Source organism: Rana temporaria, chromosome 8 (genome assembly GCF_905171775.1).
Source record: "Rana temporaria chromosome 8, aRanTem1.1, whole genome shotgun sequence".
In the NCBI taxonomy this organism is placed as follows: Eukaryota; Metazoa; Chordata; class Amphibia; order Anura; family Ranidae; genus Rana; species Rana temporaria.
The window spans coordinates 93,582,622-93,596,632 of NC_053496.1; the positions used below are offsets into that span (position 1 = coordinate 93,582,622).

The 14,011-nt window shown below is 42.8% G+C and overlaps 1 protein-coding gene across 5 annotated transcripts in view; it reads left to right on the plus strand.

The window, feature by feature from the left end:
• Positions 1-14,011, plus strand: part of MICU1 (mitochondrial calcium uptake 1) — a 297,161-nt gene that overhangs the window by 85,724 nt on the left and 197,426 nt on the right. For all 5 annotated transcript variants that reach the window (XM_040362305.1, XM_040362304.1, XM_040362306.1 and 2 more), the window contains exon 4: positions 3,202-3,364. In XM_040362305.1, the coding sequence (XP_040218239.1) occupies positions 3,202-3,364 (163 nt within the window). The remainder of the gene's footprint in view (positions 1-3,201; positions 3,365-14,011) is intronic.

A 14,011-nucleotide genomic window follows, 5' to 3' on the forward strand; every position in this document is an offset into this window, starting at 1 on the left:
GTCCCGCAGCGGCTCCTCCTCTGACCCGCAGTTGACTCACCGACAGTCTCATTCACTTTAATGAGACGGCTGGTGATGCGGCAGTGACGCAAGGTTAGGTATGTGGCGGCAGCAGATTAGTGGAGTGAACTCGAACAGGCGCTGCCATGATGGATCTGAAATGACAGGTGCTCTTTAAATGTAAGGACTTATTGTTGCTTGTAGCTTTAATATTTGTAAACAAAATGAAGGTTTCCTATTTAGATTAATAAGCTGTCAGGTTAGTAAATAGGCTATATATGAACCAATTTTAGGTTAATCACACATAGTTGAACTACTCAAATGTATTTCTTTAATTAAAACAATAACCTTATACTACATATTCTTGTATTTGCTTAAACATCAATGTTTTTAGTAACTTAAGTGCATAAACAAAAAAGATTTGAAAAAACAAACAAAATAACTTAAACTAAATATATCAGTTGGGTCCACATAAAAAAACTTTAAAGTGGATGTAAACCCAAATCTAGCTTGGACATGTTTATCATATGTTATGTTATGTTTATCATAATATGAGGTGATCCACAGTAAAAAAAAAAGTGAGAAATCCACCCTCCCCCACATAACACATCCTGGTAATATACAATGACCTGTGGATCACCTCATATTATGATAAACATAACATAACCTATGATAAACATGTCCAAGCTAGATATGTAAATAACCTGTCACTCAAAGCAAGGAGAGAGGAAAGGACTTTGTATTTAGACAGGTTTTTTTTCTGGAAGTCTGTTAATTTTCACTGAACAATAAAAGAGGATTGCTCAGAGCTGGATTAACTCTGTGTGGCAAGACTGGGCACAGATCATAGGAAATCGTATACTCTACATTGTGACATACATTTTTTCTTTTGGGGGGGGTTCACATCCACTTTAAACATTGTCCTTTTATCACAGCATGTCTTTCTCATGATGTTATTGTCTGGGCCACCAGGCCTTGCATCTTTGTTGCATTGCTTGCATTTTGCTCACATACCTGCTTTACTGATAGGTAGAGGAACTTCATTAAAATATTTCCAAACTGGGTCTCTTTTATGGCCTGTTGCCATTTTGCTCTTTTGAGAGAAATAAAGCACATCAAGCTATGTGCAGAAAGGTCACAAGGTTTATAAGCTGCTTAGAAGGATTCACTTTAATTTTTACTGCTTGCCCTTCCTCCTCAAACTTAGAGCTTGGTACAGATGCATTTCTCTTCAAACAATCATACAGTTTTTAGTGTACATAGATTTGCAAAACAATGAGATAAAGCAATATTCCTGAAAAGCAAAACCAAAAGCATTTTATTAAAAGAAATTTGATAAATAAAATGATATATATATTTTTTTAGCAATTTGTATCCACCCTGCTAAGTAGTACCTTTTACATTGCTGATATATAACTGCTAGGCTTCTGAACAGCAGTGCCTAAGCATAGTTGCATGTCAGGAAGTTCACTGCCATTTTCTAGCAGGAATTCAAGGTAAGAAGTACATTTTCAAAGGCACAATTAACATGTTTAGATTCTCTCCTTTTTAGGGTAGCAAATCTTTACTTATAGATTTTATCTTATGTCCCACTTTAATCCCTGGTTCAAACCAGTGCGGCTTTTTTATAAATTGCGCAGTTTCAGCACGATTTCAAAGCAGCCTAATCAGTGTGATTTTGATCTCTGATTTCATTGCGGCTTGTGACTTGATTTACCAAAAGTCAGTGCAAGTCGCAATGAATTTGCTAAAAAGTAGTTTGGATTGTGTTGGAGATCGCGCTGGACTGACTGGATTGGTCACTGGTCCGGGATTGGGCGGCTGCCTTTTCTGTGCGACCTTACAGTTACTGCAGCATGTAGACTTGGTTAAAAAGAGAGTGCCCAGTGTCCAGAGAAATGCTAGTTCATAGACCTATATTAAAAAGTAGCAACACGTGCTTCAAGCATGCGTTGGTACTTTATGATATGAGTCTATGAATCATACTTTAGGAATTGCGTATTTGGCGACTTGAGTCGCAACATTTTGAACAGTTCCATTTCGGGCGTTCCATTGAGGGTGACATGTCGTGCAATTTTGAATTGTCAAATCACATGCCAAATTGTACTGGTGGAACCAGGGCTTAAGCTTTGTAATGGCATATACAATACTTTAAATGGCAGTTTCCTATTAATTTTACCATATGTGACTGATTGCACTAATGTTTCAGTAATTGGTGGAGGGAGTGGGAAATATGAGAAGTTGCTGTGTAGCTATATTGCTTCCTTGTAAATTATAGACATCTGCACCAAGGGCTTTTATTGTAGTTGGTGCAGTTATGATAGATTCCTACTGCTTAGGCAGGAATAGACTAAAGGGCATATCAAACGACCTCCATTAGAAACGTATAGCAAATGGTATGATCACCTGCATTGCAGCACAGTGAGTCTAAATCCAATTTATAGGCCTAGTAATGGCATCATCTTTTTTAGCAAGACATAGTTGTGATAAAGAGATCTTGCTTGGCACTTAATTTTTATCACATTTAGATGTTTCTGGACATAACCGTAAACTGCAAGATGAGAATACATTGTCAAATATAGCAGAACATATCAGAATACTAAATAACAGCGGGTAATGCACATCTGATTTCTGCGACAAAGGGAAATATCTATTTTTTTGGGTTTGTAGTAGAACTAAATGCTCACAAAAGAACACTGTGTTTTGAAAAGCACAGTAAATAAAACGGTTGCATTATTTTTTGTTACGAAAGTATGCCTTTTCATGTTTTTCTTTTGCAATGTACACATTTAGTATGTTCTTTTGTATGAGCTTCCTGCAGATGTGTGAGTTCTCCTGTAAATGTATGATTGTAATGGTGACTAAAGCAGTATGTGCCAGGACACAGTGTCTTGTAATCCAACTCTGGAGTTCATAGAAAAGGGTGACCATGTTGCATCTGAACTAAGTTGACATTGTCACCCTAGGGCCTGAAGTGCCTGTGGATACACCTAGCTGGTATGATTTTAAAAACAAGTAATATTTAAAAAAAATATGGCGGTAACTTTTTTTTTTTTTTTACACATTAAAGTAACATGCACTGCATATTTTGGCTAACGTGTTTGGTGAAGTTGTGTGATTTAAATATCTTTGCAGGTCAGAGTTTGTTTTAATGAATGTTTTTATTTTTTTCTTTTTTTTTTCTTTTTTTTTTAATGGTAGGTGATGGAATATGAAAACAGAATTCGAGCTTATTCAACGCCAGACAAAATCTTCCGCTATTTTGCCACCCTGAAAGTGATACACGAGACTGGGGAATCTGAAGTATTTATGACGCCTCAAGATTTTGTGCGATCAATAACACCCAATGAGAAACAGCCAGAGAGTAAGTACAAATGCACAGTGTTTCACCCAATGAGAAACAGCCAGAGAGTAAGTACAAATGCACTGTGTTTGTTTTCACATCAGGATAAAGTATATGAATTCAAAGAGCTTGTGAGGCTTTGAATTATTTAGAACACCTATAAGTTTTGAAATGCTGAGGCTAGAATGTTCTAAAGAGCCCTCTTCTGGAAATAATACACAGCGCCTTTTTAAAACACAGCAAGCGTTTGCTTCCTTGCATGAATCACTACTAAATAAAATCGTGTGTATAAAAATAATTCCATTTTGTTGCGTTGCAGTCTGAAATGAAGACAGACACCGTTTTTGTTTTACCCAGCAGTATTTACTAGTGCAACTTATAACGTCTAAGTAAACGATATAACACCAACATGTAAAAAAATAAAAATAAATCAATAACGGAATCACTGAGTTGGAAACAGGACCTTATGTCAGTATTTTGTTGGACCACCTTTTTCTTTAATTGCAGCCTTTAGTCAGTTGGGGTATGTCTCTCTATTAACTTCGCACATCTAGACTTTACAATATTTGCCCACTCCTCTTTGCAGAACTGCTCAAGTTAAGTTAAATTTGATGGTGACCGTTTGTGAACTACAGTCTTCAAGTCATTCCAATGATATTAAATTGGGGTTTAAGTCTGGGCGTGGGTGGAAGTGGAAGGGACTCAGGGAGAGCAAAATGTCTGTGGGTTAAGGGTGAAAATTACTTGTCTTGCCTTAAATATTGACAACTCGCGCCAAGAAAATAATTTTACTGCTAGGGGTCCCCACAACTTGGGAAATTTTATCAAGGGGTCATGGCGCTAGTAAAGTTGAAAACCACTGTTTTAGGTACACTTGCACACAGTTTTTGAAGGATATCGGGATGTAGGTTGTTCCAAACATCTTGGAGAACAAACTACAGATCTTCTGTGGATGTAGGTTTCCTCAAATCCTTCTGTCTCTTCATGTAATTTCAGACAGACTCAATGTTTTTTTTTTTTTTTTTTTACACACTGTAGATAGTTTTTAACATTGGCTGTATGTTTGGCATTGTTGTCCTGCTGCAGAATACATTTGGGACCAAGCACACACCTCCCTGATGGTATGGCATGCTGGATAGTATCTGCCTATATTTCTCATCCTTGAAGACACCATTGATCCTGACCAAATCTCCAACTCCGCTTGCAGAAATGTAGTTCCAATCTTGTGAGGAACATTTACTATGCTTCACTGTTGCCTGTAGACAATCATTATTGTACCACTCTCCAGACCTTTGCAAACAAACTGCCTCCTGCTACAGTCGAATATTTCAAATTTTGTCTCGTTAGTACAGAGAATTTTGCTGCCATTTTTCTGCTCCCTAGTTCCTATGTTTTCATGCATAGTTGAGTTGCTTCGCCTTGTTTCCACATCAAATGTATGGCTTTTTTTTGCCACAGTTCTTCCTAGAAAGAAGACCACTTTTTCCCAGTTTTCTACAGACAATAGATAAGTGTAGCTGGGTTCCACTGGTTTCTACCAGTTCTGTGCTGATGGCACTACTGGACATCTTCCTATGTCAAAGGGAAGCATCTGGATTAAGTTTACTTGGCTTACCACTGTGTCTACGGTCCCCTGACTCTCCACCTCCCAGAGCTAAATGTCACCTGAAACTACTCCCCCCACTCTCCTTTGCTATCCCCTTTACCACCTTTGAATCCCCCCCCTCCAAATTCGATCCCCTGCACCCACCATCATAAGCCGGCATCCCTCCTCTGCCGCTCCTGCCAGCTTCAGGTGCTGCTGGGGGCTTGGGGGATCCAGATCATGCAGCCCATCTTTCTTCAAGTGCCTCCTTATTGTGCATATTGAAACAGCCACACCACATGTTTTCAGAAAATCCTGTATATCACCTGAAGTTATTTGTGTGTGTGTGTGTTTCTTTGCAATTATCCTGCCAGTATGCTTTCAACAGAACCCCTCATTTTTCACTTCTTGATTCGTTTGAACATGGCTGATTCTTAATTCCTTGGATATCTGTGGGGTGATTTGAAGCGGGCTGTCCATGCTCGGCAACCATCAAACCGAACTGAACTTGAGATGGTCTTGACCCCATATATATTTTTCATGTGACAACACTGAAGAAATTACAATGCTACAGTGTAAAGTAGTGGGTGTAAAGCTTGTATAATAGTGTAAATTTGCTGTCCCCTCAAAAGAATTAATGTCTAAAATGCTGGCAACGAAAGTGAGTACACCTCTAAGGGTAAATGTCCAAATTAAGCCCAATTAACCATTTTCCCACCCTGATGTCATGTGACTAGTTAGTGTTTAAATTTGGTGTTATTGCTCTTATACTGGTCACTGAAAGTTCAACATGGCACCAAATGGCAAAGAACTCTGAGGATATGGAAAAAAAATTGTTGCTCTATATAAAGATGGCCTAGGTTACAAGAAGATTGGATAGTCCCTGAAACTGAGCTGCAGCACAGTGGCCAAAACCATACAGTGGTTTAACCACTTCACCCCCGGAGGATTTGGCTGCAATGACCGGGCCATTTTTTGCTTTTCGGCACTGCGACGCTTTAACTGACAATTGCGTGGTCGTGCGACGCGACTTCCAAACAAAATTGACAGAATTTTTTCCCCCCACAAATAGAGCTTTCTTTTGGTGGTATTTGATCACCTCTGAGCTATAATAAATGTCCCCCAAAAAAGATAAAGAAAATGTTTTTTTTCTCAGTTTAGGCCGATATGTATTCTAATGCATATTTTTTGTAAAAAAATTGGCAAAAGCGTATATTGAGTGTGATCAGTCACAGAGCTTGCGGTGGGCGTGTGCGTTCCGGCAATGACACGTCTTAAAGGGGACATACGGATACGTCCATTTGCGCAGCCATGCCATTCTGCTGACGTAAATAGTCGTGCAACGGTTGGCAATCGGTTAATAGGACAGGTTCCGCTCAGAACAGGCCTTGCCACGGGCGACCAAAGAAGTTGAGTGCGCGTGCTCAGCGTCATATCCAGAGGTTGTCTTTGGGAAATAGACGTATGAGTGCTGCCAGCATTGCTGCAGAGGTTGAATGGGTGGGCGGCCAGCCTGTCGGTGCTCAGACTATATGCCGCACACTGCATCAAATTGGTCCATATTGCTATCGTCCCAGAAGGAAGCTTTTTCTAAAGATGATTCACAAGAAAGCCCACAAATGGTTTGACTAAGGACATGGATTGAGAAAGCAAGTCAATATTAAATTGATTGAGATGTGCAAATATGTGAAAAATAAATCTCATCTGAGAACCAACATTAGTGAATAATAAAACATTAATACATAGTATAAAGTCCAAACACAGTGCTTCTGCAATGATGTTGGTAAGTGTTCAAACAAACCAACGTATCAAATCCTCAAGCAATGTATCAAAATCTTCAAATCCTTGCTAAGCAGTAAGGTAAAGAGATTGTAGGTCTTCCACCACCATTGCCTGTCACACAGCCTACTCACCAGATTTCAGTGACCCCCATTACAGGTAGTCAACAAACGCTTGTAAATGTTTCCAGCATGAATTTCCACAATCCCAAAGGTGGTCACAACGAACCTCCAACTTCCAGAACGCTCCCACCAGATGGCTTCAAACAACGTTCCCAGGGCAAGAGCGATTTTCAAAAAGGTTTGTCCAATTGGTTAGTGGGGAAATAAAAAGGGCTTCCATAATGAAGTATGCCACAGTTTTATTTAAAAAAATCTGCTAATAAACAGGTAAAAGACCTACAATCTCTTTACCTTACTGCTCAGCGAATATATATTATTCACCAATGTTGGTTCTCAGATGAGTGTTTTTTCACATATTTGCACTTTATTTTTTAAGGAGTGCGGTTCAATCCAATTTAATATTGACTTGCTTTCTTGCTTTTTTACATACAACATGCTGCTCCTTAGTATCATTAATACTAATTACTTTCCACTTTGCGCTGGTCTTTTTTTTTTTTTTTTTTAACCCTCTGTTTACACTAAGGACATGGAATACTGGAACCATTTCCTGTGGTCTGATGAGACCAAGATAAACTTATTTGGTTCAAATAGTGTCAAGCATGTGTGGTGGCAACCAGGTGAGGAGTATAAAGACAAGTGCGTCTTGCTTACAGTGAAGCATGGTGGTGGGAGTGCCATGGTCTGGGGCTACATGAGTGCTGCACTGGGGCGCTAAAGTTCATTGAGGAAACCATGAATGCCAACATGTACTATGACATTATGAAGCAGAGCATGATCCCCTCCCTTTGGATACTGGGCCGCAGTGCAGTATTCCACCTTAATGACCCCAAACACACCTCCAAGATGACCACTGCCTTGCTAAAGAAGCTGAGGGTAAAGGTTATGTACTGGCCAAGCATCTCCAGACCTAAACCCTGTTGAGCATCTGTGGGTCATTTTTAAATAGAAGGTGGAGGAGCGCAAGGTCTCTAACATCCAATGCAAGTTTTTTTGAGGGGACAGCAAATTTACACGCTGTACAAGCTGTACACTCACTACTTTACATTGTAACAAAGTGTAATTTCTTCAGTGTAGTCACATGAAAAGATATAATTATATATTAACAAAAATGTGAGGGTGTAATCACTTTTTTGAGATACTGTGTGTGTGTGTGTGTGTGTGTGTGTGTGTGTGTATTTTTCTTTAGGAAGCCTCCAGTGAAAGCAGGGTTTTTGTACCCAAGCTAATATGTACTGGCACAGGTTCCTGTAGTTTGATAAGCATTCATCTTTGATGAGGATAACAGGGCTCCATAATGGGTTTCCAATGGACTCCCAGTTTATGGATGCAGTTCATGTATCATCATAAGTTTTAGTTCATTGCAGGATAGCTTTCAGTAGAATTGGGAAGAGGTAAAACCCCTGTCAATTTCATAGCTGTCAGCTTTCTTGCTGCGGAGACATAGGGCTTGTTCACTAGTTCTGCGCTCTGGATGTGTTTTTGCATACACATCTTTTTTGTTTTGTATTTTGTGCTGTGTTTTCAATGCATTCGAGCGTGTTAAAACCTTTTTCATTTAAGTCAATGTACATTCTGGTGCGTTTACAAGTGTTTACATGCTTTTTTTTTTCTTTTTTTTTATGCAGCAGGTTGTACTTTTGTTGAAGGCAATGGAGCTGACTGCACTGGTGTGTAGTAGAGACATTGGATTACATGGCAAACACTGCATGCATTCTGGACAATAAGCATCTGTTGTGAACCAGTACTTACACAATTTGTCCTGGTAACAATTGTTTGTGAAGCAGAAAGTGATGGGGAAACCATAATAGCGCAACAGCAGGAGAAATAACATCCAACAATGAGGACAGCTGTTTTGTTGACTGTTCAGGAGGGGCTTCCCCGTTTTGGGGATTGTTGGCTATCTCCCCAATCTGACATTGTTGGCTTAGTCGGTTAAAGGGTCTGTCCATCAATATCTAGATCTCTCAGGAACTCTGTTGGCAAAAGAGTTTGACTTGGATACCTATTAGAGCCATTACAATGGGGTCCTAGTCACTCTATTGGATTTCTTAAAAATTTTCTGCATCAACGTGTAGTAATGCTCAAAACAAGGTTGTTAGAAACCAAGTCAGTACGGAAGTCCTGCTACTCGAGCTTCTAAGTGATGTAAAAAGCCTGCATATGAGTTGACACAAAAACTACATAACTGTAAAAGAACAAGTAAAATAAGTGACTAGCAAGAGATTACAGTAGCAGTCATTTTATGCTGTTGACATGGTATTGTTAAATGACACCTTGGACTAACTCTCCACTGTGGTTTTCTAACAGATTATTGCACACTGATATATTGTGTTGCACAGGCAGAAAAGCTTTGTATAAGCTTCATCCGTAAAAACATGTTTTCAATAAAACCCAAAATGTATTTATATTGCTTACAGATAGAAATGTGGAAGGTTAGAGAACTCATTTGGGTTCATTATTCACCCAGTAGATTGAGGCTGTTTTTGGGTCATTGGAGAAAAGGGAAAACGATTTGTGAAGCTGCTGAATAGATTTCAGAGCGTGTTGTGCGAGCCTTTGAGAAAACAGACACAGCAGCTGTTTATATTATCGGGCATAGAGTGACAGGTAAAGCCCCTAAGAGCTTGTCCTGGGCTAAGGGAAATTATCACAGTTATCTCAGCCATCAGCGCCAAAGAAGAAAGTGACAGAGCAATTTGTCAGCTTCTGCACATTCATCTTTGTAGGCAGTGTTCAAGGAACTAGGCCAGTAGATACAGTTGTACATCTCTTCCCAAAAATGTATGCTGCATAAACTTTCCCGTATGTAATGGTGTTGGTCTGCCTGCATCACACTTGGTTTACATGATGGTCTTTTCCTGTAGTCCTTTTGACTTGAGCAAAATATTTCAAATTTTGGAAACTTGTTACCTCTGGGATTTGCTGTGGTATCTATATTTCTTTATCGTACATCACGGGACACAGAGCGGCATATTCATTACTATATGGGTTATATGGAGTACCTTCAGGTGTTGACACTGGCAATCTCAAACAGGAAATGCCCCTCCCTATATAACCCCCTCCCATAGGAGGAGTACCCCAGTTTTTACGCCAGTGTCTTAGGTGTTGGTCATGGTTTAGCTTGCCTCCGCATCCTTGGGATTAGGTGAGCTAACCGGTTCTGTCCAAAGGCCTCAGCGCTAAAGTGGTCAGTAACCGGACCCCAAACCCTTGGGGTATAGCCCATAATGCTTTTCTTTTTAGAGAGCTGGACCCTGGGCCCAGAACTTAGAAACCTTTGGGGGCCTAATGTTTCTGTTGCCAGAGTGCTATATGGGCCCAGGACAGTGGATCCTTCATAGGAACCCAGGGCCTGAAGGTCTAGACATCCCCACGGAGATGGGGGAAGATTGGGCCTCTTGCTTGGCAAAGTCCTGCGGCATGGAGCAGGTAAGTGAGGGGAAAACTTGCGGAACTTGGTTTTTAGCAGGTTTTTTCTGGGGGGTCACAGGGGACATGCCTAAAGTTATGCGCTGCATCTGGCAAACTAGTCACATATCTTAATGATAGGATGGCTCTATGTGTATTATTCCCAGCATAGCAGGTCAGCTATGCTGACCTGCAAGCCTCCAGGCGATGCTCCATCGGTCTTCCTCCTCAGAGCCTGCAAAGCAGGCAAAACGCTGACCTCCTCGTGGTTCCAGGATTGGAGCAGAGAGGCTCCCTTCCCCCCAACCCCACCCCCCCTGTCGGCGGGCGCGCGCGTCCCCGTGTTATAGGCGCAATTCGCGCCGTTTAGCTGAGGGGGGAAGGGCGGGTCAGTTGCTTAAGGAAGGGGCGGCCCTTCCTTTTTTGTTCCAACAGCTCATTCTAACATTGGAACTGAGGAGGAAAAGACCAGAGCGGCAGCACGGGGCGCCAAGGACACACAGTGGCCAGAAAGGATATTGCAGTCTTCAGAAGACTGTTTTCAAGCCTAGAAATAGGCTGTTCTTTTCCATCTCAATAGTTTTCTTAGCAATACTACTCAGGGGGACAGAATGCTTTTTCTTTCCTGGATTTGAAAAAAAAAAAAAAAAAAGGAAAAGAATTGAAAAAAAAAAAAAAAAAATTTTCATCAAGGGGAGAGGAGGCATTTTTTATCCCCCAAACAGGTGTTTGGGCAATTAACTATTTATAGTTCCAAGTACCAATAAGCTAGCAGGTGTACCTCGGTATTGTACCATGGCTTCCGGGTCAGAGGGTACAAGAGGTGGGGCTTCCCCCAGAGAGTCTGAGGTCTCGGACAAAGTTATGCCGCTGCTTTCCCCAGAGGGAGCCTTGGGGCCATCGGGATCTGGGGCTGGAGCTGGCACGGGTCAGTCCAACCCTAAGATGGTCACGGACGAGGTATTACTCACCTCTTTAAGAGAGATGTAGAAAAGAATGGGAAAAATGATAGCCACAGCTATGCGGGGCAGTAAGCGGATTAGATCTCCGTCGCCCGAGCGTGGACCCTCAGAAGAGGAGATCCTTTCCTCAGGGGAATTGGACGACCTCTTGGACAAGGACCAAGTAGGTTCGGGGATCGAAGACCAGGATACAGAGGAGTCTGGAGCAGTCTCCCAGGGGGAGAGCTGGTGGATCCAAGCCTTAACGGACTTGGTCCATAGTGCATTTAACTTGCCAGTACCAGATCTCCAAGTATCGACGGTTTCAGCTTTTGGGCTCACTAAGGGCGCCTCAAAGCAATGCAGTGTTTCCGATCCATCCTCTGCTAGAGGGAGTTTTGTTCCAAGACTGGAGCAAGCCAGATAAAATCTTTTTACCACCTAAAAGATTCTCTGTCCTATATCCTATGGAAGATAAATTTTCCAAGAGATGGGCTACTCCTGCAGTGGACGCAGCCATCTCATGTGTTAACAGATCGTTAACATGCCCTGTAGAAAACATACAGGTGTTCAAGGATCCGGTTGATAAACGCTTGGAAGCACTACTTAAGAACTCCTTCACTACTGCAGGGGCAGTAGTACAGCCAGCTGTGGCTGCGATTGGGGTTGCTCAAGCATTATCGGATCAAATTAAGCAGATGCTTAAACTTATTCCTGCCCAGCAGGCAGAAGAGTTTTCGGATGTCCCTAGGGCCATATGCTTTACGGTAGACGCGATTAAGGATTCTATCCAGCAAGCGTCACGTTTATCGTTATCCCTTATCCATATGAGAAGACTCTTATGGTTAAAAAGCTGGGAGGCCGAGCCCCCATGCAAGAAGCTCCTGGTAGGGTTCCCCTTCCATGGAGGACGACTCTTCGGAGAAGACCTAGATAAATACATTCAGGCCATTTCAAACGGCAAAAGTACTCTTTTGCCAACTAAGAAAAGGCTTTAGGGGCCTGCGTTTAAACGACAGTACTCCCCTGGGCAGGGGCCCTCTAATGCCAAACAGTATCGACGGCCTCCTGCGAAAGCCAACTTCGGCTTCAACAGCAAGTCGCAGGGACAGGCTGCTAGAGGCAGAAGGCAGTGGTTTCGCAAACCAGCAAAACCAGGCCCCAAGCCGACCTTATGAAGGGACGCCCCCACCCACGAAGGTGGGGGGAAGGCTGCAACTCTTTTCAGAGGTTTGGGAAGCCAGCATTCCCGACAAGTGGGTACGGTCTTCCGTGGCCACGGGCTACAAATTAGATTTCCGAAGGTTTCCTCCTCCTCACTTCCAGGAGTCGAGGATTCCAAACGATCCGGAGAAGGGAGCCGCATTAATGTCGGCATTAAATCATCTACTTTCCCAGGAAGTAATAGTAGAGGTACCAGTCCTGGAACAGGGGCTAGGTTTCTACTCCAACCTATTCATCATCCCAAAGTCCAATGGAGATGTCAGGCCAATTTTGGACCTAAAGATGGTAAATGCATACCTAAAGGTCCGTTCATTTCGGATGGAATCCGTGCGGTCAGCAGCTACCACACTCCAAAAGGACGACTTCATGGCGTCCATAGACATAAAGGATGCCTACCTTCATGTTCCAATTTATCAGCCACATCAAAGATATCTACGCTTCATGGTGGCTTCGCGTCATTTCCAATTCGTGGCGCTTCCCTTCGGGTTGGCTACGGCCCCCCGGGTGTTCACGAAGGTCCTAGCTCCAATCCTAGCCAAACTAAGGATCCAAGGGGTCACGATCCTAGCATACCTGGACGACCTCCTAGTCATAGATCACTCGTCTCCCAGCTTGGAGCGAGCAGTGGCCCTCACGGTCCAATACCTAGAGAGGTTCGGCTGGGTCCTAAATCGAGAAAAGTCAGCATTCCAGCCCACAAGGCAGTTGGAATATCTCGGCATGAGATTAGACACAGAACAACAAAGAGTGTTTTTACCTCTGATGAAGGTCAAGGCCTTCAAGGAATTAATCCTACTGGTTCTAAGCAAGAAAGAACCGACTATTCGCCTATGTATGAGGTTACTAGGCAAGATGGTGGCCACATTCGAGGCGGTACCATACGCCCAGAGCCACACTCGCATCCTGCAGGCAGCCATCCTGTCAGCATGGAGCAGAAGGCCACAGGCCTTGGATATCCCGTTGCCGCTCTCATCAAGAGTCCGACAAAGTCTGTGTTGGTGGTTAGATCCTCAGGATCTACTGAAGGGGAAATCTTTCAGCCCAGTGGCCTGGAAGATAGTGACCACAGACGCCAGCCTGACGGGCTGGGGAGCAATTTTGGATGGTTGCATTCGCCAAGGTACTTGGGAAAAGCCAGAGAAGCTGTTGCCCATCAACATCTTGGAGCTCAGAGCTGCTCGACTAGCCCTCAGGGCTTGGACGTCAAAATTGCAGGGGTTCCCGGTGAGAATTCAATCAGACAATGCCACGGCCGTGGCATACATAAATCACCAAGGGGGAACCAAGAGTCAAGCCGCTCAGAGAGAGGTGAGCTTGATTCTCCTATGGGCAGAGGCTCATGTGCCCTGCATATCGGCAATATTTATTCCAGGAGTGGACAACTTTCAGGCGGACTTCTTAAGCCGCCAGACTCTATTGCCGGGGGAATGGTCTCTGCATCCACAAATCTTTCAAGCACTCTGCCAAAGATGGGGAGTGCCGGACGTGGATGTCATGGCATCGAGACTCAACAAGAAGCTAGACAGGTTCATATCCCGCTCAAGGGATCCGATGGCCTGCGGAACCGATGCGCTGGTTTGCCCTTGGCATCAGTTCAAACTTCTTTATG